Source organism: Thrips palmi, unplaced genomic scaffold, assembly GCF_012932325.1.
Source record: "Thrips palmi isolate BJ-2018 unplaced genomic scaffold, TpBJ-2018v1 HiC_scaffold_5, whole genome shotgun sequence".
NCBI lineage: Eukaryota > Metazoa > Arthropoda > Insecta > Thysanoptera > Thripidae > Thrips > Thrips palmi.
Window position 1 is genome coordinate 3,432,156 of NW_023144632.1, and position 25,561 is coordinate 3,457,716.

The window sequence follows — 25,561 nt, forward strand, 5'->3', positions numbered from 1 at the left end:
GGCTTGCCCATCCCGACCGGTTCCCTTTCTGCCGCCCCGCCCCGCCCCGCCTCGCCTCGCCCCGCCCCGCCCTGCGCGTCACGCAGCCACGCCGTTATGCGATGATACCGACCCAGGGCCGGCCGCCGGCTGCTTCCGAACGCTGTACGTTCGTCGCTCTGTCTCTCTCGCACTCACGGAGTGGCTCGTCAGGGTGCGAGGGAGACAGAGCGGCGGATGGAGCACACTGTTCGGAAGCAGCCGGCTGGCGCTTTGTTGGCGGACAATGGAGGAGTGCGAGTCGAGGGACGATCGACGCGACAGTGGCGTGCCGCAATCGTGCGAGCGCGATACCGCGGGACGAGGCGGGGCGGGGCGCGGCGGGGGGGGCGGGGCGGGGCGGGGCGGGGCGGGGGGGGGGGGCGGGGCGGGGCGCGGCGGGGCGGGGCCTGTGCTCAGGGTGGCGACGGCACCGCCGGTGGGCCGAACCAAGAAAAACACACGCGGCGAGTGCGAGCGCGCGCCGCGGGGCGTGTGTCTGGAGCGGACATGCAACACGGACTCCAATAAGCTCAAGCTGTGCGGCACTGCCCCGACCGCACCGCACCGTGCTGGTCGTGCAGACTGATTCCGAGAGTCGTTTTTCATCGCTCTGTCTCTCTCGCACCTGTACGGGACGACCCATGAGTGCGAGAGAGACAGAGCGACGAAAAAGGACTCTCGGAGTCAATCTGTTGGCCATGCAGAGCACGAGTCCGGCTCGCCCACGCGGCCGCCCCGCCGCGCCACTTCGCCGCGGTGAGATAATACTTGCCAGCCGGGCGCACCGCACACGACACAGCGTCTCTCTCTCTCCTCTCTCTCTCTCTCTCTCTCTCTCTCTCTCTCTCTCTCTCTCTCTCTCTCTCTCTCTCTCTCTGTCTCTCCCTCTCGGAACTGGATCCGGACACCCCGCGCCAAAAGCACAGAGGCGGACAGGACACAGCCGATGCCGTCGAAGGAGAGCACGAGCCCCGGAAACGGCCGCGCGGATAACCACAAGCAGACTGACTCCGAGAGTCGTTTACGTCGCTCTGTCTCTCTCACACCTATACGGGACGCCCCATGAGTACGAGAGAGACAGAGCGATGAAGCGACTCCTGAGTCGCCCGGCGGATAACCACCCGGCGTGAGCGATTGATGGCGGAGGACCGTTGCACTCGTGGGGCGCCTCGAAGCGTTGCGACAGCAGGGCGACGAAATGGTCTCCCTCGGAATGGATCGGATGTAGAGTTGGCTGGGACCGTTTCCTACCATCCCATACCAAGTGGAATGTTTTCATTGTGGATATGATAGCATTGGTTTGGCATGAGTTCTTAAATGTCATGTGATCATGCCCAGCACGCTTAAAACCTTACGAAGTATTTTGAGCATACATAGTACAAATTAATTTACTTTGTTATCCGAAGAAATAGCTTGTAAGTTACGAAGTATTTCCTTTGTTATGTATGTTCCTTTGTTATGTTACGTATGTATGCTCAAAATACTATGTTATAAGTAGCTGCTTTTCTTTGTAAGGCCTAAGATAGTTTGTAAGGTTTTCAGGGTGAGGAAACAACTACTGTCCCTTTTTCACCTCGTCTCCCACATGTCTCCTACTGACCCTGCGTGTCTGTGTGGTGCAACGCTGCAAGCGGCTGTCTGACTGAGCGTCGGGCTGGTGGCGAGATTGACTCACTGCGGAGGGCCGTTTTGGATCATACTGTCATGACCGTATCTTGGAACTTCGTTCTTTCATCCCTGGTTGGTCCTAAAAACGGGAACGCTTAGTCCCAAGACGTTTAGAATCGTCAAACGACACGTAATTTTAGCAGACGCTCGTCACTGATGCACCCGTAGCGCCTGCGAGGTAGGCCACTGTATCGTCCTGCGACGCACCGCTGTGGAGACGGTGGCCTACACAGTAAATGCCTTACGGTGAAAGGCTGCACCAACATAATATGGTGGAGATTTTCTCCATAATACCAACGAAATTCGTCAAAATCTCTATAAGGTACAGTGAATTGTCTATGGTATGTTACGAAGTCAGCTGCACCACCATAATATGGAACATTTTCACCATAATATGGAGAATCTTCACTGTAGAACATTTAGAGTGTACCTCAGCCCCGTGAAGACGACAGGGGCGAGGTAGGCCAGCGTCTCCACAGCGGTGCGTCGCAGGACGATACAGTGGCCTACCTCGCAGGCGCTGGGTGATTCCGCGCGTAGAGGGCGTTTTCGTGTCCACACCCTCCCCAGAGCGAACTTATTCGAGTGCAGTCCATTCATACACTTAAGAATCTTGTTTGGCACTAGAATAGCTTGTTCCCTTTGGATACGGACTTTCAAAGCTAACATGTGACGCGGGAGAGGGGCCAAAAGGGGCGATTTTGTAAGTTCCGTCATGTCCATTCGCACCTTACACCAACTTTGCGGCTCTATAACCCTGCGTTCCATTCAAATCTTCGAATTCCACACACACCCATCAAATCTTTAACTAATAGTGACTATCTTGCTTGAATTTGAAGATCGTATATTGATTGGAACTGTACTTTCAGAACGCGTACTAAATGTCCACCGTACTCCGACTTTTACCTTAGCGGTTTCAAAGTAAGCACCAAAAAAACTACTAGGAGTGCTTCCTGCTCAAAACCACCACCGTATTCAGAATCAGCACGGTCTGTTTACCACATGAACGAATTTCGGTGGTGAAAAAGTGAGGGGGCTGAGTGTGCGAGTGGAAGTTGTGTGTGAAATCGGTGGGTTGTAACAATTGGTGTAATTTCCGTATGCCCCTCTCGCTCATCGTCTATTGGGTTTTGAAAGACATCCTACACGTGAAAAGATGTGTCTTGACGTCGAACTAGTGTGCCAAACTTATGGCATATTTCTGTGGCGATATGCAGTTGCAGTGAGCCAGAAACATCTGTTTGTAATTTCCGTGAAGCGTAATTTCCGTCATATTTTCAGTTAATTTCTTCATATTTTATAGGGGGAGGAAACGAAAGTCAACTTTTAGCTCGCCCACGCTCAGAGTGTCTTCCTGGGGTTCAATTGATGCCATCTAGGCCAAATTCCGGCCGAACAAGCAGGATTGATTACTTGACTTTCTTAGGTGGCTAAAACGGCCCCTACGCACGGAATCACCCCGCTACAACTCTCAAAGTCGGAAAATAGTAGTAGTGAGTGATTGGTAGCGGTGCCTTGGGTTTTTGTTTGCTGTAAACCGTCTGTCTGTCTGTCTCGGTCTGTCTGCACTGAGAATGAAAGAGTCATGATCATGACTAAAATTTTGGGTGAGGAATTCTTTATTACCCAAATTTGGGTGAGGAACTTTTCCTCGCCCAAATTTGAGTGAGGAAAGTTTCCTCACCCAAATTTGGGTCATAATACTATGGAGCTAGATAGGGAGCTGATACACCCTTCCTCACCCAAAATTGGGCGAGGAACCTTTTCTCGCCCAAATTGGGCGAGGAAACGTTCCTCGCCCAAATTTGGGTGAGAAAGTAAACCTCGCCCAAAATTGGGTATTGATCATGACTTTTTCATTCTCAGTGTGCCTGTCTTCCAGTTTACGATTGCTATGTTAATGTTTCTATCTGTAAGTGCCTTGTTAAAGTTTTTCTCAAGAAATACAAATTGAATTGAATCTGTCTGTCTGTCTGTCTGTCCATCCGTCTGTCTGTCCGTCCGTACGTGTGTCTGTCTGTCCATCTGTCCGTCTGTCTGCTTGACTGTCTGTCTCGAGGGGGTAAACACTCCGGTGAACCTTGTACAGACTACTCCCTATTACGGGGTATTACACTTGTATTACGCATGTATTACGCCTCGATTTCATTGAAAAATGACATTTTTTGATACTTTTGGTCCCAAAATGTATTACTATTACGCGTATTACGGCGTAATACCCGGCTTTTTCGTACAGGGTATTACGCAAGTGTTTACCCCCTCGGTCTGTCTGTCCGTCCGTCCGTCCGTCCGACAGTCCCTGCGCTGTGCGTGGGAGTGGCGTCTGGCGTCCATCCCGCCGCGACTCGCCTCGCAACGCCTTGCCGCCTTGCCCCGGATCCGGAAAGCAAAAGTGGCCGCTGGTCCGTCGCAGCCTTTTCCGACCTGACACAATTACACGTTTCGTAAGGCCGCGAGGGAGAAAGAGAGAGAAAGAGGGAAAGAAGGGAGAGAAAGAGAGAAAGGCGCGGCGCGCGGAATCGTCAACCGAGAAGTGGCCGACGGCCCACGCCTCGGATTTGCATCCCGCATGCGTCAGGCGCCAGGCGGACTCCAAACAGAACCCTCGCTCTGTCTCTCTCTCACCACCACGGATGGACCGCGCGTCCCACGAGTGCGAGAGAGACAGAGCGACGGGTGATCACTGTTCGGAGTCAGCCCCGACAGCAGACCGATTCCGAGAGCCGTTTTCGTCGCTCTGTCTCTCTCGCACCCATACGGGACGCCCCCATGAGTGCGAGAGAAACAGAGCGACGAAAACGACTCTCGGAATCAGTCTGCAGGCGCCGCCGCCGGTCCCGCCGCGGAGGTTGGCGTGCCCCTTGCGTCAACGACACTGTAACTGTGACGCACGCCGCCGTGCGCCTCGGCCACCCATCGCACAGCTGTGCGCGACTGGCTGCCTATCGCTCGGGCTGCCGCTGGCTTCCCTCTGGCGTCACAGTGTGCACGCTGCGGGCTGATCCCGAGGGTCGTTTCCGTCGCTCTGTCTCTCTCGCACTCATAAGGGCGTCGCGCACGGGTGCGAGAGAGGCAAAGCGACGAAAACGACTCTCGGAATCAGCCAGAGGCACGGCAGGCCGAGCGATTCAGAAAGAGCGGTTCGTCGCTCTGTCTCTCTCCCACCCTTACGGAGGGCCCCATGAGTGCGACAGAGACTTTTCTGTATCGCCTGTATGCATCGACAGATTAGCCCTAATCTCACGGCTGCGTGTTAATCCGGACGCTCCCAGACACGTCGATTGATTCCGCCGGGTGGCGACATGTGGTGGTTTGCACTGCACTCTCGACTTGAAAAGGCTACATCAAGTTATGGAAATTCACTCTTCGCAATTCACACTTCTCAGATAGGGCCAGGGGCGAGGGAGTTCCCCGCCTCACCCCTCACACTATCTGCGAAATGTGGACTTGTGAAGTGCGTATTTCCTTGACTAGAAATAGCCCAAATTATTTTATGCCTTTCAAAGAAAAGCTTATTGTGACAAAATATTTTGAGTGTACATAAGCTATCAAAAGAAAATACTCCATAACTTACTAACGATTTCCTTGCACTACAAACTATAAATAATAACAGTTACAATTTGAAGCGTGTAAAACTCATACAATTTTATTCAGTCTGTGCAACGATTTGTATAAAAATCAGCACTCAAATGAAAAATATTTAAAAGGTATCACAGGTTTCACTGGGAACAGAAAATAAATTTCATACATCAACTAATTAATTCATTTCTGAATTGTGAATTACCATTCAAAGTAGTACATTTGCTCATTAAAGTAATTCTTCTCTCTGCCTTTGTACTGAGGTGAAAAATTGTAGATCAGGGCTTTTGTTTCTTCTGCTATGGACGGGAATGCATGTGTACTTTTGCGAGCTAGAAAGCCAAGTTGAGAAATATTTGTTTAAAACCTGAGTAATGAACGGTACCCCAACTATGTGCAGATAACTCACCTTCGTTTACAAAAAAGTTTGCAAAATACTGAGCTGCCTTCACAGCATTAGAACTATGTGCTGTCTTTTGGACAGGATTCCATTCAAAGATGCTCTTCTCTGGATGGAATTGTACGCCATAGGCTGGGAAGTTCCTAGACTCTATTGTCGACACAAACTTTAGACCGTTGGAATCTTTATTTGTACTCATTATTCTCCAATTAATGTCACCCATGAACTGTGTCACATTCTGCAATATTAACCATGAATTAAATTCTAATTTTGTCTAGGGTGATTGTAAACTTACAATGAAGGCACAAATAAAAGAAGATGTTGGCGTTTGTTGTCAACTCCTTACCTCTTGGGTCAAGCAGTAGCGGTGAAAGTTAATTAAAACTTTTTCATTTGATAAGATATTAATTATTTCTTTAGAAGCAGACCCAAATAGTTTACTTCTATTGTAGCCTGAAACAACAAATGTCGCTTTTCTAATTTAAGAAACAGAAATTTGTACAAATGATAGGGTCTGTATGGCATTTCTCCAAGAGATTAAAAAAATATATGTTGTTAATTTTAAGAAAACCTTATTATCTTTTCTCACCAGAAAGAAGGTCCAAATTTAAGTTCACATTTCCGGATTGGCAAAGTGTCAACGGGTTTGTTTTGTTTGCTCCCAAGTATGCTAGAAGTTCTAAACCCAGACATGTTCCCCACAACGGAAAGTAATCTCCTTTGGCATTCAATTTTTTAGCTATGTCGTAAATTATAGCTCCTGCATCTGCATAACCATTTTTAGCATTGAAGTCTGAGCTTCCTCCTGGAAACAGAACTCTGAAAATGAAATTTCAAAATTAACATAGATTAATAAATAAAAGGTCGACTTTCATGACATGACTTTCAACACTTGTTCTAACCCGTTTATGTGGCTTGTTATGTACTCATAGTAAGGCCTTGTCCGGTTAATCCTGGAAAGAAAGAGTAAATATTTTAATACGATTGTTTTTGAGCAGGTAGAACAGAGCGAGGCCTTGGAGCTTACCAAATCGGAACTACTCGAGCACCTGCTCCTTCCAGGAACTTGACGTACGAAGCAGATATGAAGCTCTTGTATTGTTTCTGCACGGTACTTGTGTTTTGAATTTCTTGGGAGAGGATTCCTGTGACAAATATTTAGCAGTGTGTGGTATAAGTACAGAGGAGCTGGTGCATTTAAAATTTTACAATGTGTCAAGTTTGATTAAAAAAGGATGATTGACACTGAGGGTTGGATGAAATAATTTTGGGAGACATGCACATGCACAACATACCCACGATCGGTCGGTTGTTCGCCACGGCGACTTCGACTTCGTTGTCGTCTGCTGAAGACAATACCGACTTTGAGAATAGAGCGAGGAACATAACCAAAGCAATGGCAATATTGAATTTCGGTGTCGTATACATGGCTAGTTTTTTACCGAGGCTTTGGGTAGAAATAACTACTTCGCGGTAAATTTGCAAAGCCGAAGTGGCCACTGATAAGCGATGAGACGAGAGACCGCCAGCAGACGATGAACTCAGCTTTGTTTTCATTCCTGCGAAAGGGGAGGGGAAGGGGGAGGAGGAGTATGAGACATCTAGCCGTTGAATATGAGAATATTTTGAGGACTAAGAGAAGGGAATGCAAAGAAGATGCATCGTGTACTACTTCATGTTGAAGTCAGAAAGAACACCCGGGGAAGAAGCAGAAGTGTCTATTTTCGTTCCGATGTCTGTAGGTGTAATGGATGGAGCTGTGGCTCAGACGGATTACACGGATTACATTCGGGTTGAAAAAGCGTGCCCTGTGACGTTGCCCCTACCCTGCGTTGCCACCTGCGGCGATTAATTGGATGCAGGACGGCACGTGACATCGTTTCATTAATTATGACGGCTGTTCGCAATCGGCCATGTCCGACGTAATGAATTGATGAATCGATAGCTGCTGCGACTGGGCGGGGGCACCTGGGGCATGCGAGGGGATAGGTGAGGGCAAGGGTCGATCCAACACGGGTTCCCGATGTCGCAAAAGTTACTTCCCTTCAGGGGCAAAGAGAGACTTGTTGCCTGCCTTTCAGGCGGCTTGGCTGCCTTCATGGGCAGAACGAATTCCCCCCCCCCTGCATCCGCACAGGGGGGGGGGGAATCCGCGATTGACTCCCTGCAGACTGATTCCGAGAATCGTTTTCGTCGCTCTGTCTCTACCGCACCCATACGGAACGCTTTATGAGAGCGAAAGGGACGACAGAGCGAACGAAAACGACTCTCGGAATGAGTCTTGCTGCCGCACTGCTGGCCCGAATGTTTTCCCCCTTGTTTTGCCACTCGAGAGACAAGTGCTCTCTGCATCGAAAACACTTATCGCACCGCGGCGGTGCGGCAAAACTGGCGAATAACCGTCGCCAGTCGAGGCAGTGGGTCGCGAGCGATACCGAGTTGGATCGGGAGTGCGCCTATCCCAGAAGATGGCGCCAGTAAGGGTGTACACTGTGCGAAGAAATCACAGTGGATCCTGGTTATTTTTTTGCCATGATCTCACAGTATACTGCCCAACCAAGTGTGGAGACTCCACACTTCCTGATGGGGAGTAGGGTAAACTATACAGTTACCGTCAGTTTAAGAGCATCGCTTTCTTTTCAAGGGCCTCTGGGGTAGGTTATGACACTTAGACCCATGCGACTTGTTCCAGACACCTCAGAAGGATCTAGACAACGAAGTGGCTGACAAAGATTTCACTAAAAAAAATTTGTGACGCTCTTATTTAACGTGAGAAAAAGGTTACCAAAAACACAGTAATCGGCAGCCAAAATACAGTTATCGGCACCCTTTATGACAGTTATCGGCACCCCTTGTTAAAAAGGCAAAACATGACCGAAAGTGACGAAAATTTCTAACAGTCGTCACAGACACTCTATATCACCCCTTGACATGTCACGAACCCTCTCTCTCTCCTGTTATGCCTCTTGCGCCCTCCATTTTAGACTCAGGACAACTAGCACCCGAGCGCAAAAGACTTCCTCGGGGAAAGCGTCGAGGAGGACATTTCGGAAATCACGTAGGTCACGTGAAATAGCAATCCGAAAAACCAAAAACAAATTCGGCAGGGTCACCACGGCAAATCATCGAAAAATTTTAACACTCACACCCCGAAACACCGGTGCGTTAAGGCCACCATGAAATCATTGCGTTTTGTCATTTCACTGATCCAGTTTGGCACCCCCGGACTTGTCCCTGCCTTTCAGGCGGCTTGGCTGCCTTCAAGGGCAGAACGAATCCCCCCCCCCCCTCTTGCATCCGCACCGGGGAGGGGGGGGAATCCGCGATTGACTCCCTGCAGACTGATTCCGAGAATCGTTTCGTCGCTCTGTCTCTACCGCACCTATCACGAACGCTCTATGGAAGCGAAAGGGACAGAGCGAACGAAAACGACTCTCGGAATCAGTCTTGCTGCCGCACTGCTGGCCCGAATGTTTTCCCCCTTGTTTTGCCACTCGAGAGACAAGTGCTCTCTGCATCGAAAACACTCATCGCACCGCGGCGGTGCGGCGAAACTTGCGAATAACCGTCGCCAGTCGAGGCAGTGGGTCGCGAGCGATACCGAGTTGGATCGGGATAGTGCGACTATCCCAGAGGATGGCGCCAGTAAGGGTGTACACTGTGCGAAAAAATCACAGTGGATCCTGGTTATTTTTTTTTTTGCCATGATCTCACAGTGTACTGTCCAACCAAGTGTGGAGACTCCACACTTCCTGATGCGGAGTAATTCTCCACACTTGGACGTGTTGATTTAATTTAACAGGCTCCACACATCAAGTGTGCAAGTGTGGAGCAGCAGCTCACAGAGCCCCTATCTTGCTACGGTTGCAAACGTGGAAAACTTCACACTTGAAGTGTGGATGCTGCAATCTCTGCGCTTCCAAGTGCGGGGACTGAAAATTCCTCACCTTAGGCATCAAAGCGATATCAAGTGTGGAGTTCTCCACACTTGTTTTCACAGTGGATCTGCAGGGGCAAAGTGCGACTTTTTGCCTACCTTGCCGCGGGAGAGCGACCCCCCCCCCCCTTTCCCTTCCCCTCTCTGACACCAGCGATAGCCCCGCCAACGCCCCGACGCACGTGACTGCAATTAAATGGCTAAAAATAAAGAAATTTAAAAAAAAACATAATACGCTTCGGTGGACAGATTGGGGTCGCGACGCGATATCTCAATGAGAGAGGGGAAAGGCTCCGCTGCTCGCTCCGTTCCTCTCCGTTCCCACACTGCTTAAATTTTTAAAAGTCTGACTGACGGAACTGCAGAAAATGCCTCCGGATAAAGGGGCACGGGATATCGTCGGGAAATTTCCCCACAGTGGTAAAGTCGAGAAAAGTGGTTTTGGTGCTCGTGGGGGCCGCACAGTGCAGCACAGTAGGCCAGAAGACCGGTGGAGGTGGCCAAAATTCTAAAGGCGTTTTGAACTCCAGAGTCGAACGTGTGACCCCACCAATGGATTCCTCGTTCGGAGAGCAATCCATCGGTAGGGTCACACGTTCGGCTCGAGTCATTTCGCGACTCTGGAGCTAAAAACGCCTCTAGAATTTTGGCCGCCTCCACCGGTCTTCTGGCCCACTGTGGGACGGCATGCCACGCCCGCCACTGAATACTTGATTGTGTACTCAGTACACACTGTAGTGCCCTATGTGTGTACTCAGTGCACACTTAAGTTTTCAGTGCAACAGGTTTGACAAATGTGGGAGGAATCTCCGAGCGTACACTGTGCGAAGATACGCCCTTTACAGTGCAGGGGCGGGCCGGATTCTCCAACCGCCCTCAGAGGAAGTCACCGCGGCCTGCCTTGGAAGCCCTGCAGGTGCACTGCCCACCTGCGCATTTATTAGACGCCCCCTTTCGGCGCCACTCGCCCATTCGGCGGCCCAGCGGGCTGACTCCGATGAACTGTTTAGAACTTTGCTCTGTCTCCGTCACCCGCCTGCCTGGTGCAGTGCGTGAGAGAGAGAGAGAGAGAGAGAGAGAGAGAGAGAGAGAGAGAGAGAGAGAGAGAGAGAGAGAGAGAGAGAGAGAGCGACGAGGCGGTCTGCGCTGGGCCCTTACCAGCGGCCCTCGTGGGCCAAAGGCCGGGCCACCTCGGGCCAACACTGTGAAACCAAGTGTGGAGAACTGCTCACTTGAAATTCAGAGGTGTGGAATTTTCAGTCTCCACACTTAGACGTTTGCAGCAAAGAGATAGGGGCTCTGTGAGCTACTCCGCACAAGGAGTGTGGAGACTACAAACTCCACACGTCCGAGTGCGGAGAATACTCCTCACCAGGAAGTGTGGAAGTTCTCCGCACTTAGTTTAACAGTGGGGGCCGAGGTGTCAAAGTGAGACGGCGCGGAAAAGTCGGAAAGACTTCCGGACCGAACGCCATGCCGGCGTCATCGTCATGTGAGTCGGGATGTCGGCCGCGTTGCCCAACGCTGACGCCGGCATCGTCGAGGCGTTTATGGTTTCACTGCCGCCGCCGGCTTTCAGCGTGCATAACATTGCTGTTTTTGTTGTTCGGAGCGAAATTGCGAAAGATGTATTGTTGGGTGGCCCACGCGAACGCCGTCAACGGCAATAGCATTGTGGTGAGCACCCTCGGGTTCTTTGGGTACACTGAAATTCGAAGGGTGAGACATCTGACCGATTTTCGGTGATACAAAAAGTACGTATGACGGAAAAACGGTCATACACAAATGAAATGTATGACCGAAAAAACGGTCATACTTAAATGTATGACCAAAAAAAGGTCAGAGACATCAGCGAGACTGGCTATTGTTTAGCTTGGGGATATATCAGCCTCCTGTGGTAAAAGTATGACCGTTTTTCGGTCATACATCGAAGTATGACCCTTTTTCGGTCTTTTCCGAGGGGGTAACCACACGCGTAATACCCTGTACACAAAAACCGTGTATTACGCGTAATACACGTGATCGTAATACCATTTTTGGGTCAAATGTGCCAAATTTGGGCATTTTAGGGCCGTAATACACGTGTAATACACCCGTAATACAGCGTAATACCGAGTAGTCTGTACACAATTTCTTGAAGTGTTTACCCCCTCGGTCTTTTCAGTAAGACTAGTCTTGGTGTTGGTCAGAAGTCTGACCTTTCTATTTTCAGTGTAGGCCGCGCCGTAACGACAAGACTGTCTCCTAGACTGCCTACCCTCCATTACCATTACAATTACGGGCTAGACCATCGTACGCCGTTTCGGGTCCGACACAAGCTCGCCTGCACTGCAAAACGAGACATGACCGTCCTTCCAGGCGCCATGCCGGGCGGCCAGCCCAGCCAAGAGAGCCTGCAGGCTGCTCCAAACTCGGCTCTCGCGTCGCTCTGTCTCTCTCGCACTCATGGGGCGTCCCGGAGCGAGAGAGACAGCAACAACGACTCAAGATCATGCTCCATGGCCGATATCCTGCGGATTCTGAAGTTTGTTTGGCCGCTCTGGCAGCCCTTGGCAGCCGCCTCGCTCGTCCTCCACGTGGCCCTCTGCTTGCTCTGACTCTGACTCTCTCACACCCCATCGGGGTGCCCCTCGAGTCCGAGAGAGACAGAGCGACGAACGCGGAGTGGAATCAGTCCGGCAGAGCCGAGTGGACCGCGAGGCAGTGTGGCGGCGGTTCGTAGCGGACCCTATCAATCGACTGCTTCCGAATCGCCTCTTCGCTCTGTCTCTCTCTCACACGGCGTCCCGTCGAGGCGCAAGAGAGACAGAGCGACAGCACACTGGGAGGAATCGCTCTGCAGCTCGGAGTGGGATTTGCGCTCGTTATCTCCGCCCCGTGTCCGCGGCCACCGCGGCCGAGGAGCCACACTGTAAATGTCTTACGGTGAAAGGCTGCACCAACATATTGTGGTGGAGATTTTCTCCGTAGTACCAACGAAATTCGTCAAAATGTCTATAAGGTACAGTGAATTCTCAATGGTATGTTACACGAAGTCAGCTAATATGGAACATTTTCACCATAATATGGAGAATCTTCACTGTACAACATTTAGAGTGCACATAGCCGAGTACTGTAGCGGAGTCTGCTGCCGACTATGGACTATGAGCAGTAGTGGGCTAGAGGACCGGTGGAGGCGGCCAAAACACTAGACGTTTTTTTGAGCTCCACAGTCGCTAGGATTCGAACCGAAAGTGTGACCCCCCACCACTGGATACCCCGTTCGGAGAGCAATCCATTGGTGGTGTCACACGTTCAGTTCGAGTCCCATTTAGCGACTCTGGAGCTCAAAATGCGTCTAGTATTTTGGTCGCCTCCACCGGTCTTCTAGCCCACTGTGCTGTGGTTTCCCTCTCCGCTGTCGAGCGAAGCACCATCGCGATGGCGGCTCCACATCGCGCTGCAGGGCGCTGCGGGGTTCAAGCGATTGCACTAATTGATGGCGGCATGGGGCACTACACTAGCAGTGCCACTACACTCGGTGGAGAGGGACGCGGCGACACCGCCGCCAATTGAACTCGCCATAGTGCGAAGCGAGTGGCATCGCGGCCCCACAGTGGGCCAGAAGACCGGTGGAGGCGGCCAAAACTCTAGACGCGTTTTGAGCTCCAGAGTCGCTAAATCGAGGGGTCCTATTCAAAAGATCTTATCTGGGCGTTCCCCCGAAGACAATCTTATCTTACACGCATGTGGATTTTACATAGTTTGATCATTTGGTACAGCTACTTATCAACATAATTTGAGAGTTTGATCGCGTGAATCTAAAGATGGAAGTGCACGCTCATCATCTTACGTTGGTTTTCGTGCGTAATACGATGATTTTCCATCGTAAGGTACGACCAATTTCCAACCTGCATAATACGCACGAATGTGAACGTAAGGTACGCAGGATTTTCAACGTAATACGCATGTTTTCAACGTATTACGCACGTTGTCAACGTAAGGTACGTTAGTTGCGATTGTAGTACGATGACATTTCAGCGTAATACGCATGTTTTGATTTCAGCGTATGTTACGTTCGCGTCACCATCGTAAGATGATAAGTGTGTGCAAAGAAACCAAAAGTGCATGTAGAAATGTGTTTCGCTTGTCGTCCTATTCATTCTGGTTGATCAAAATGTGCGAAATCTGCAGGCGTTTAAGATAAGATTGTCTTCGGGGGAACGCCCAGATAAGATTCTTTGAATAGGACCCCTCGAAATGGGACTGGAACCGAACGTGTGACCCCACCAATGGATTGCTCTCCGAACGGGGTATCCATTGGTGGGGTCACATGTTCGGTTCGAGTCCGATATAGTGACTCTAAAGGTCTACAATTTTGGCCGCCTCCGCCCTCTGTGTGGCCCTCAGCTCAGGCATTACAAGGCAAGGCCACTGAGAATACAACTTGGGCGTTGCGCAGGGGTGCGAGGGCGGGTGCGATAGAGACAGGGCGACGAACACTCCTCGGAAATCGCTCAGGGACATAAGAAGCTCCTCCCTGTGAGTGCTGCAGGTAAAATGCTCGCTCGCCCACCGTCGCCGCATCCCAGCAGACTGCTTCCGAGAGTCTTTTTCGTCGCTCTGTCACTATCGCACCTATACGGGACGCCCCGTGAGTGCGAGAGAGACAGAGCGACGAAAACGACTCTCGGAATCAGTCTGCAGGCACTATAGTGTATACCGCACGCACGATGACGCTGCCGGCGGATGTGCACATGAAGAGGCGGGACGGGCCAAACTGTGGACTGGGCGCCTCGCCTCTCCTCAGTGACGTGCGCCCCCCCCCCCCCCAAGCCTCAGAGGCCCTAAAAATTACGCTTGAGGAAAATATTTACCGTCTCGTCGAGCCGGAAAGGAGTTAGGCGCAGGGGCGTATCAACAACCCCTCCCCTCTCCCCCCCCCCCCCCCGCAGTGATTGGCTAATTGGCTAATTGATTGGCACATACAGTGGGGCGGTCTGCTCGCGCCCTTCTCGCCCTGCGACCTTCCGACCGGAAAATGCCGTCATATCGCACACCGCTATGACGTCATGACGTCGGCCTGCAGACTGATTCCGAGAGTCGTTTTCGTCGCTCTGCCTCTCTCGCACTCATGGGCGTCCGGTGTCGGTGTGAGACATAGACAGCGCGACGAATAAACGACTCTCGGAATCAGTCTGCCGATCTTGACCGCCAACCGCCAAACAGGCAGGCCTTTCGTTTTCCCGCCGAAGGCACGAGCCCGCATGCCATGTCCCCTTAGTGCCCGCCTCGTCCCAGCATCACTCCAAATCGAAAGGCGGTAATTTCCACCCTTTACACTGAAAATCAAATAGTGATACATCTCACTCTCTGAGGGATGAGACATAACTGTCTCACCGAAAAAATGGTGATACTAAAATGTATCACCGAAAAAATAGTCGTACACGCATGTATCACCGAAAAATTGGTCGTACACGCATGTATCACCGAAAAAAAGGTCGTACACAAATGTATCACCGAAAAAAGGGTGATACTTCCCCAGGAAAACAAGGGCCAATCTCGCTGATGTCTCACCGTTTTTTCGGTGATACATTTGTGTACGACCCTTTTTTCGGTGATACATGCGTGTACGACCATTTTTTCGGTGATACATGCGTGTACGACCATTTTTTCGGTGATACATTTTGTATCGCCGAAAATTGGTGAGATGTCTCACCCTTCGAATTTCAGTGTACTGGCGGTAATTGGCTATTGGCGGGCTCCAGGTTTTACCGCCAATACGAAGGCGGTACAGAAATTACCGCCCTTACAGAATCGTTTGTACCGCCTTTGGAGAGCTTTACCGCCGATTCGAGGGGGTATGCGCTCTCTGAACCTGTGTACCGACTATTACGCTATTACGCTCTATTGCGCCACAAATTAATCGGAATTTAGCTAAAAACGGCCTAAAACACACCAAAATTGATAAAATTTTGACAATTTCGGCTATTACCTGACTATTACGCGTATTATTACGCGTGCTATTACAGATAGAGTGAACCGACTATTACGCGAGTGCATACCCCCTCGCGCCGATTTCTTGGCGCACTGAGAGAACGTAAAAGGCGGTAATATTTTGTACCTCCTTTTTCGCACCATCTAAATGGCATGCAATGGGCGGTAATACTTTGTACCGCCTTTTTCGTTCAATTTGTAGGGTGCGTAATTGGCGGGCTCCAGATTTTACCGCCAATAGAAAGGCGGTACAGGTTTTACCGCCTTTTCCACACCATGTGTACCGCCAATAGATTTGTAGTGAGTGTGCAGCCGACGACGGACCGGACATTGCAACTTTGTGGCTGACAAAGAAATTTGCCGCCTGGTTGCCGCGGGTTTTTGTCCTGCGCTAAAAGTTCCGTTTCCCCGCTCGGCCGCAGCCGCAGAGGCGAGGGGAAGGGAGGGGGGGTGGGGGGCGGCTGCGCTTCGGCCGCCTTTTCAAACTCGCCCTTTCACTGTAAAAAAAAATTTCTGAAATTTCAGACAAAATTTGACTGAAGTTAATTAACAGTAAGGGGTTCTGAAATTTTAGACCATTTCGGCGGTCTGAAAATTTAGAGTAGGGTGGTCTCAAAGTTTAGAATTGGGTCGTCTGAAAATTAAGATTTAGGTGGTCTGAATTATCAGACACGGCCAGTCTGAAGAAAATTGAGACAAAACCACAAAATTGTAACGTTGAACCTTCACTCCATTGCGAGAGAGGTCTTCGATAGAACTTGCGCGTTACTTATCGGCCGTGCTCTTTACTCGGAAACTCCGAATATCTTGGTATTCGAACCATCGAATCCTCGCTCGTCGGCCTTGCGGGCTATCCATTACACCACGGGACCGCTCTGAGAGCTCGGCTGCAGGATGCCGATGACTCCAAGCGCGCTCGCTGGACGCTGGGAGGCCTCAAATGAACAAACCAAGGGCGTGTTGCGGGAGTTTAACTGCGGACAACTTGGGCTGTTTGTGAATATTTAAGATTTTGTATCGAGCGCTCAAATATTGCTGTTAAATTTGGTCAAGTGAGGCAACCAGTCTGACATTACAGAAGAATACGTCTCCCGTTTCAGACCCATGGTCTGAAAATACACAACCAGTTTGAAATTTAAGATCAATCGGCCTTCCTTTTCAGGACAATAGTCTGAAAAAGCGATTCAGACCACATGGTCTTGTACTTAGTCAGAATTTTCAGTCACCCCTGTCAGACTTTTTGTCTGGATGGTCTGAAATTGCTTTTAAGACTGCGAAAGTCTAAAATTTCATCCGAGGATTCTTCTTTTGCATACTTCTGGTCTTAATTCAGAAATCAGACCACTAGGTCTTTCAAAATTGGTCTGAATTTTAAGATTTTTTTAAACAGTGTTTGTCTTTCGATAGGTCGATACGTCGCTGGAATCGCCTCGTTATCACTTCCTTCCGCTCTCCGCCCACAAAGGGCCATGCATGAATTAACGTTGCGCGCAAAGCGAGGCGCAAAGGGGAAGGGGGTGGGCAGGACGCGCTTCTTTTGATCAAAGGGACAACTTGATGATGCTTCCTAAAGCAAATAAGTGTACGCAAACTGAAGCCTTTTCATTCCATCAATCACAGATCAATCAATTCGATCAGTACGAGAGAGACCGAGCGACGAAAACGACTCTCGGAATCAGTCTGCACTGAAAAACCAAACGTGGTCCAGACCGCACCACTGGAGTGGTCAGATGGGTGCCATTTTGACCACATCAGTTGGTGTGATCTAGACCACGTTTAGGCACGTTTGGTGTGGTCTAGACCACGTTTGGGCACGTTTAGTGTGGTCTAGACAACACCAAAATTTTAAATGCACCAAACGTGGTCTAGACCACACCGACTGGTGTGGTCAAAATGGCATCCATTTGACCACACCTGTTGGTGCGGTCTAGATCACGTTTGGTTTTTCAGTGTGCTGTCGGTGTGGTGTCTGGTCATTCCCCGAGGCTCCGTGTCCGCGTCCACTCATCGGCACTCCGACACGCTCGCCGAGCGACAAAACGACACTGTGCAAGCAAGAGCGAGCGAGACAGAGCGACGACATCGGCTCCCGGAATCAGTCCGCGCTGTTTGTGTGTGTGGTCATTCCCCGGGGCTCCGTGTCCGTGTACACCAGTGTACACGCCGTGTCAACAACTCGGCGGCACTCCGACACGCTCGCTGAGCGGGGCACAGTGGGCCGGTGGAGGCGGCCAAAACTCCAGACGCGTTTTGAGCTCCAGAGCCGCTAAACGGGACTCGAACCGACCGTGTGACCCCACGAATGGATTGCTCTCCGAACGAGGAACCCATTGGTGGGGTCACACGTTCGGTTCGAGTCCCATTTAGCGACTCTGGAGCTCAAAACGCGTCTAAGAGTTTTGGCCGCCTCCACCGGTCTTCTGGCCCACTGTGCGGGGTACCACCGTCGCACTCGTCTCTCTCGCACTCACGGGTGTGTCCCGCACGGGTGCGAGAGAGACGGAGCGACAGAGCGCCGTTCGGAATCGGTAAACTGCTGCCTCGCTGCCGCTGCATAATGCATGCCCGGTGTGAGATCGTCGCGCCGCGGCCCACAGCTGTCTGGCTGATTCAGCTGATTCCGAAGGGCGCCGCCGTCGCTCCGTCTCTCTCGCACTCATCAGGCGGCCCGTGCGGCCCGCAGGGGTGCGAGAGAGAGGGAGCGATTATAAACCGCTGTTCTGATTCTGAAGCGGCCTCCGCAGACAAGCGCCACCGCGCCCCGGGGCGCGCACAGCACAGCACACAGGTAACGCGATGTAACAAGTGGAGGGAGAGGGGAAGGGGGACATGGAGGGGGGAGGGGGAGGGGAAGACAATCGGCGGCCATCTGTCGCGCCGGTTATTTTCGGCGGCGAAATTTTGGTCCGTGCCGGGGCACTGCTTCACGGCTTGGGCTGGGCCCTGCAAGACGCCTGCAGTTGTTGCGCGGGTCTCGACGGAGTGCCCCTCGGAGTGCTCTCAGTGCACTCGCAGTGCAACGCAGAGCAGCGGGCGGGGCGAGGGCAGGCTAGAGTCCTAGAGTCCTAGAGTCCTAGGGTCCTAGAGTCCTAGAGTCCTAGGGTCCTAGGGTCCTAGAGTCCTAGAGTCCTAGGGTCCTAGAGTCCTAGGGTCCTAGAGTCCTAGAGTCCTAGAGTCCTAGAGTCCTAGGGTCCTAGAGTCCTAGAGTCCTAGGGTCCTAGAGTCAGAGTCCTAGAGTCCTAGAGTCCTAGGGTTCCAGGACCCTAGGGTCGGCGAGGGCTGTGCCGCTGCGCCTTGGCTGCGCCCCGGTCGGGTCGCGGAGTCGCGGGCGTCCGACGTGGACCTGCACTTTGACTCGCCGCCCGCCGCGATTGTGTGCGTTATTATGTATTTATTATTATAGCGGTCCGAAACGAAACGAACGGAGCCGGCTCTTCGGGCTCTTCTGATACGGAAGCGACCCGACGAAAGCGGGAAAATTATAAAGTCCATCCAGTCCAGGCCGTTATCACCGCCCGCTGCAGCAGCAGCAGAGGGGCTGGCCGGCGGGTTGTGCTCCGACAACTCGTCTTCGACTTGGTCTCAGTGAAGGCCCCGACCGCCGACCGCCACCACGCGCGGCCTCCGCCCTCAAGAAGAGCTAAGTCAAGTCGAGTGAAGCTAAGTCAAGTCAAGCTAAGTCTAGTGAAGCTAAGTCAAGTGAAGTTACGTCAAGTGAAGCTAAGTCAAGAAGCTAAGTCAAGTGAAGCTGAGTCTAGTGAAGCCAAGTCAAGTCAAGTGAAGCTAAGTCAAGTGAAGCTAAGTCAAGTCGAGTGAAGCTAAGTCAAGTCAAGTGAAGCTAAGTCAAGCCAAGTAAAGCTAAGCCAAAGCCAAGTCAAGCTAAGTTGAAACAAAGTCAGGCCAAAAGAAAGTCAAGTCAAAACAAGTTAAGACAAGTCAAGAAGTTAAGTCCAGTTAAGTCCAGCAAGTCAAGAAGTCAAGCCGTCAAACCAGGGGCTCCTACTTGCAGGCTGTGGTGCAACCAACCCCGAACCAACCCCCCTGGCGCTGCCCCTTGGCCGGCCGGCGCGCGAAAGTGTGTGGAAATTGGAGACCTCGCGGCGCCAACTCCGCGACGACGCCCTCTGCCGGCGGTAGCGCCACCGTAAGGCCCCAGCACCCGAAGCTAGGCCCTCTGCCAGATAGCAGCCGTGTAGTGTCGTGTGTTTGCACAGTGGTGGGCTCCTTCGGTACCTCTCGGTACCTCTCGGGGCGCCTTTCGGTGCCTCTCGAGTCCCGACGGACGGTGCTGCCTGTGTCTGACTGTCTGTGCGTCGACCGCCGAAGCGAGAGTGTGCCCGCCCCGCCGTGCCAGGCGGAGTCAAGCAAGGTCACACCGCGTCGCCGCGCGTTGCCGGGCCCCGAAGAGCGGCTTCTTTCTGGTTTCTGGTTTGGTTATCGAGCGCGGAGCGGAGCGGCGACGTCCAGGTTTGCCCGGGTTTGACCTTGCCGCGAACCGCGACCCAGTGGAGTCAGCGGCCAACAGCGACCAGTGCCCGTCTAGCAGTGTAGCAGTCTAGCAGGCCGTGATTGTGTGGCCGGCCTAACCATAACCAAGAAGCCAGTGGAACGAGTGGACGACGACCGCGGGACGCGGCCACTCCGATATCTTTAGCCATCGCGATACGCAACGCGCGCTACGCTTTGGTGGCCCGCCCCCCGCCGCCCCGCCCCCTGCTGCGCCAGCGCCGCCCCCGCCACCCCCCGCCCCCCCGCCCGCCGCGACGCCGCGCCCCGCGCCCGCACCACTGCAGTCGCCGAGCTTGAGCTGCTGCAGCGCTTTGTCGCGGTGACGCGTCGCGTGTCGCGTTCGGGATTTGGAGGTGCGGTTCGTGCCGCCAGAGCGAGCAGCAGCAGCGCGTCGGGGAGTGCGAGTGGTCCGAGTCCGCCGGCCGGCCAGCTGATCGCCGTCGCCGCCAACATGTCGGCGTCGTCGAGGATTATCATCGGCGGCAGCGGCCCGATTAGCCGTGAGATGCTAAGCGCCGGGGCCCCCGCGCTGTCCGCCGAGGCGGGGCGGCTGCGGGGGGCATGGCGGTGGCAGTGGCGGCGTTTTGGAGCCGGCCAGGCCTGCGGCCCCTGCGGCCGCGCGATGGGCCTAGCGACCGCAAGCCCGCGGCCTCTCGCGGCTCTGGCGGCCATCAGTCCGCCGTCGGCCGTCACGACCGCCGTGACCAGCAGCACCAGGAGCATGGCCACCACCAGCAGCTGCAAGCGGCAGAAATGCCTCAACATCGACAACATGAACCCCTGCGTCAAGGTGATGGAGTACGCCGTCAGAGGCCCGCTCGTCATCCGCGCCGCCGAGATCGAGAAGGAACTGGAGCAGGTACGTCATGGTGGAGGCCTAGGCCTTGGGGCTGAGCTGTCAAACCCGGCCGCTGGCCGCGCCCCGCCCACCCGGGCGCAGCACCCGGGGGCTGTCACACTGCAAGGGGGCGTTGGCGGGCTGCCCGGCCGGCCGTCCCGATCACCTGGCCGTCGAACGGCCTGGAGGCTCCAGCGGGGACCTGGAACGCGGCCAGGCCGACAGCCGCCCGGCCGGCCATAACCTGTACGACCTGTACACTGTAGGCTGGGCTGCTTTTTAGCCAGCGGACTGATTCCGAGAGTCGTTTTCGTCGCTCTGTCTCTGTCGCACCGATTTGGGACGCCCCGTGAGTGCGAGAGAGACAGAGCGATTAGAGTGACTCTTGGAATCCGTCTGCTGGTAAGGGAGGTTATGCAACCTGTCATTGCGGAGCCGAAAAGTGAGGGATTTTCAATTTTTCGCAGACTAGGTGTAGGAAGACTGTGGGAATGTCGTCATGTAGGTGTGGAGGAAGGTTGTTGCCCTCAGGTCGTAGTTTAAAAAAATTTGATAGGGCTTGCCAAGACATATACCAAGGCACACTCAAGGGTTAATTCATAGATTCCTTTCCAAAATCAATGCTTTATATCTTGCGAATTGATTTATTTCATTCATTTATTCATTTCCACCCACGACAGTGGTCTCTGTGCTTGACACATGCCGCCAATTGATTTGACGCTGAAATGTGATAGCTTTGACAGTAGTGTCTCTATGTTCCAGGGCCAGAAGAAGCCATTCAACTCTGTGCTGAAGGCTAATATTGGTGATTGTCATGCTATGGGACAGGTTCCAATCACATTCATCAGACAGGTAAACTATTGATATTTCTCTCTTAAACTATTTTTTTTGTTATTATCCATCATTCATTTCAATTTAAATAGTTTTCTTTCTGTAACTGTTAACAAAAATTGCAATTTTCTCATGTTACAGGTATTGGCTTTGATATCATACACACCTCTCCTTGATGATCCCAAGTTCCCTGAGGATGCTAAACAGCGAGCACGAGAGATTCTTAAAGGTTGCAGAGGTGGAAGTGTTGGTATGTTTTCGTGTGAATGTGCATATGCCATTAAGAAAGTGACGGAATAGAAAATTGATTTTTGAATTTGTTCTTTTAGGATCCTACACGGACTCCCCTGGTATTGAATACATCAGGAAACATGTCGCTGAGTACATTCAGCGTAGAGACGGCGGAGTGCCCTGCGACTGGCAAGATGTTACGCTGTGTGCTGGTGCCTCTGATGGAATTAAGGTCAGTTTCCACTCTTCATTAAAATAGATTTTCTACACGGAAACAGTTTATGATGCTGATATACTTTCTTATTTACTCAGGCTGTCCTAAAACTTATGATTCATGAAGAAAATGGTAAAAAACCTGGTGTGATGGTTCCTATTCCACAATATCCTCTGTACTCAGCATCGATTGCAGAATTTAACATGGGCTTGGTAAGTCTCAATATTCTGTTTTCCCACTTTTTCCATGGCTCCAACTTCTTCTGTTTCAACCTCAAAATCATTTTTGTAATTAAATTTCTGTACTTATTGCAGGTGAGTTATTATCTTAATGAAGAAAAGAACTGGGGCTTGGACGTTCAAGAACTTGAACGGTCCATTAATGAGGCAAGGAAAACCTACAACCCCAGGGCCATTGTTGTCATCAACCCTGGTAACCCCACAGGTAAGTTGTTACTCCCAAACAATTGTTAAGTCTGTGTAACATTGAAAATTTTAAGGAAGTGAAGTAATTTCTTTTCCCATAAATTTACTTTACAGGTCAAGTTTTATCACGGGAAAATATTGAGGAAATTATCAAATTTGCTTACAAGGAAAATCTGTTTATTTTTGCTGATGAGGTGTATCAGGATAATGTTTATGCGGAAGGAAGCAAGTTCCACTCATTTAAGAAAGTCCTTACGGAAATGGGAGAACCTTACAGCAAGGTGGAATTGGCCTCATTCATGTCATGTTCCAAAGGTCAGTTTTTGTTGTTTCTGAATTCCATGTATTTTCTTTTAACTGAACTTTTAGCTTAAGTGTGATAAGGAAATTAATCGATAATAGTAATTATTACTCTGTCTCTTCCATATCAGGCTACATGGGTGAGTGCGGCTTGCGTGGAGGCTACTCCGAAGTTATTAACTTGTGCCCTCAGGTTAAGGCTATGTATATGAAATCAATCTCTGCCATGCTTTGCCCTACTGTCCTAGGACAGGTAAGCATTCTCTGACTAAAGATTTATTTTTCAGAAGTTTTATTTTGCAATATTTGACCGTGAACTTTTCCGTCTTTTCCTCTCAGGCTGTGATGGATTGTGTTGTGGCTCCGCCAACGGAAGGGGATCCATCCTATGCTTTATGGCGCAAGGAGAAGGATGCTGTGCTGGCATCATTGAACCAGAGAGCCAAGATGGTAGCTGACACTTTTAACAGTGTTCCTGGCATGTCTTGCAACACTGTCCAGGGTGCCATGTATGCTTTCCCACAGGTTGGTACCACCTTACGTGTCGCATAAGTTGCTCTCTTGCCTCTGGTATGATTCCTCCAAATTTTACATTGTGTGTCTTCTTTTCTAGATTAAGCTACCACCCAAAGCTATTGAGAAAGCTAAAGCCAAGGGCCAGGCTCCGGATGCTTACTATGCATTCCAGTTGTTGGAGAAAACTGGTATCTGTATTGTTCCTGGATCCGGCTTCGGTCAGAAGCCTGGCACATATCATTTCAGGTAATTTAAGTGTTTGAGCTTTAGGAGCTCATCCGTATCCTTGTTTTATTTTTGGCAAATCTATGATCTTATTGGACTGCAACTCTATTTTTGTCTTTTTTCCCTTTAGGACCACCATTCTTCCTATGCCAGATAAACTGAAGGAAATGCTGGAAAGTTTCAAGAAGTTCCATATTGAATTTGTGAAAGAAAATCAATAAGCTGTTAGGAATTTAATATGTCTGCTTTCAAACTGGTGCATGAAAGCACGTTAAAGTGCCTCCTTTAAAAATGCTTATGATAGTGTGATTGAATTCAGTACAAAAAAAAGTCATTATAGTACATTTTCCTCTTACCAAAACAAGGAATGACCTCTATTACAAGCTAGTGATATTTGTGTTTGTCTCTGTGTGCGACTTTGTTGGAGGCTACTTTTACCTTTTTAATCACTGAATGGGTACAGTATTATATCATTGGTTCCCAAAAGAAGCTGTATTTTTTAAAGTAGTTGTGTTGCCGATGCCTGAATGGCTTTTTCATTGTGATAATCTAAACTATGAAATTTTATCACTCTCTGGGAAACCCATGAAGATACTCACTTTAAGTTACATGACAATTGCTTCATTGACTCATTAAATGGTTTAGTATGTGATGCTGTAACATTTTTAAGTTCAACTGTGTTTTATTTTTTGTTTTCTTTTTGTAATACTTTAGGATGATAATCATTTATCTCATCTGTGTGATATTCAAAAGTCATTTTGTCCTACAATCCAATTATTTTTATTATTATAATGATTATGTTCGTGTAGATATTTCTTTTCCGTCATTTAGAATCTTAAGACTGGTACGCTTTGCATTGGGTAAAAAGTCTGCTCTAAGCAAAAACATTACTTTTTTGTTGTTCTCACTTCTGTCAGCCTCCAGTAGATCGTGTATCAGATAAAGCCTTCAGCTCACAGTCCACAAGGATGTTGCCATGTCATCACTCTTATAGTCAAATATTTCCTGGACTGGAATGAAAGTATTGAATCTTTATCTGGCCCAGATTAAAAGTATCTTACCTTTAGTGGGGCGATAAATTAAAGCAAAAACTGGAATGCATTTTTTGATTATTTTTGGTCAGTTCCAAAAGCTTATAGGAGGACTACACTTTTTCAGCTGGTATGGAAAAATTGGGTGGTTACATTATAGTGTATCATCAATGTACTGTAAGCTTATTTTTGTTTAGTGCGGACTTCTTTTGCTGTTTAGGTGTAAGTGTTGCCCTGTAACTGTTATGAAGTAAGATTCTGACAATATTATGCATCTTTGCTTTCAGTTATCTAGCTCCTTGTATAATCTCGTGTACAGAGTGAAATCATTGTGTTAAGTTGGTCTTATTATATATTTCAGCCATCATTCTACATTTATTTTTGAATCAGGTCCTGATTTGCCTTTCTATAAATAGCCTTTGTGGTGACATTTTTATCTTTATTCAAGTGTAGGATGTTCATAATTTAAAATAATAATAATGAACATTTATCAAGCATGGCATGGCCTCTTGAGTAGTCCTTGTTTCACTGTAACCTTTGTTTTTCTCCTGAGTTTTTTGAAGCAACGTGAGGCTCTATTTCATTTAAGTTTCTATGTGATGAGTTGTATATAATGTATAGTGCATTTTGTAGTTCACCATGTGATTGCTTATTTGAACAAAGAAATATGAGTATGATGTCGAGTGATATAAGTTTAATTTTGTTGTTAACACTTCACTCCTTTTGTTATTTCAGTTTTTGTTTTGGAAAGACCATTTAAAATTTGAGTTTCCTTAACTTTAGTTGAGATTGTTAACTATTTGTCGCAATGCCATATGGACTTAATACTATTAAAGATTTGGTCCTATTTTAATCATCAA

General features: G+C 50.1%; 2 protein-coding genes across 3 annotated transcripts; one reads left to right on the top strand and one right to left on the bottom strand.

The window, feature by feature from the left end:
• Positions 1–5,308: 5,308 nt before the first annotated feature.
• Positions 5,309–7,253, bottom strand: LOC117651407 (gamma-glutamyl hydrolase A-like). 2 transcript variants are annotated; one of them, XM_034395443.1, is made up of 8 exons: positions 7,111–7,253; positions 6,964–7,014; positions 6,696–6,813; positions 6,571–6,621; positions 6,258–6,487; positions 6,015–6,121; positions 5,678–5,906; positions 5,309–5,600 (listed from the first exon to the last, which is right to left on the bottom strand). In XM_034395443.1, exons 1-8 carry the CDS (start codon positions 7,223–7,225, stop codon positions 5,470–5,472), a joined length of 1,032 nt encoding a protein of 343 aa, XP_034251334.1. In that variant the 5' UTR covers positions 7,226–7,253; the 3' UTR covers positions 5,309–5,469. The 2 variants fall into 2 exon arrangements, with proteins under 2 accessions (XP_034251334.1, XP_034251333.1); XM_034395442.1 differs by having other exon boundaries at positions 6,964–7,245.
• Positions 7,254–20,416: 13,163 nt separating this feature from the next.
• On the top strand, positions 20,417–25,561 carry LOC117651400 (alanine aminotransferase 1). Its single transcript, XM_034395420.1, has 11 exons — positions 20,417–20,949; positions 21,691–21,780; positions 21,901–22,009; positions 22,089–22,222; positions 22,303–22,416; positions 22,519–22,648; positions 22,744–22,944; positions 23,061–23,182; positions 23,269–23,454; positions 23,543–23,691; positions 23,801–25,561. Exons 1-11 carry the CDS (start codon positions 20,542–20,544, stop codon positions 23,889–23,891), a joined length of 1,734 nt encoding a protein of 577 aa, XP_034251311.1. The 5' UTR covers positions 20,417–20,541; the 3' UTR covers positions 23,892–25,561.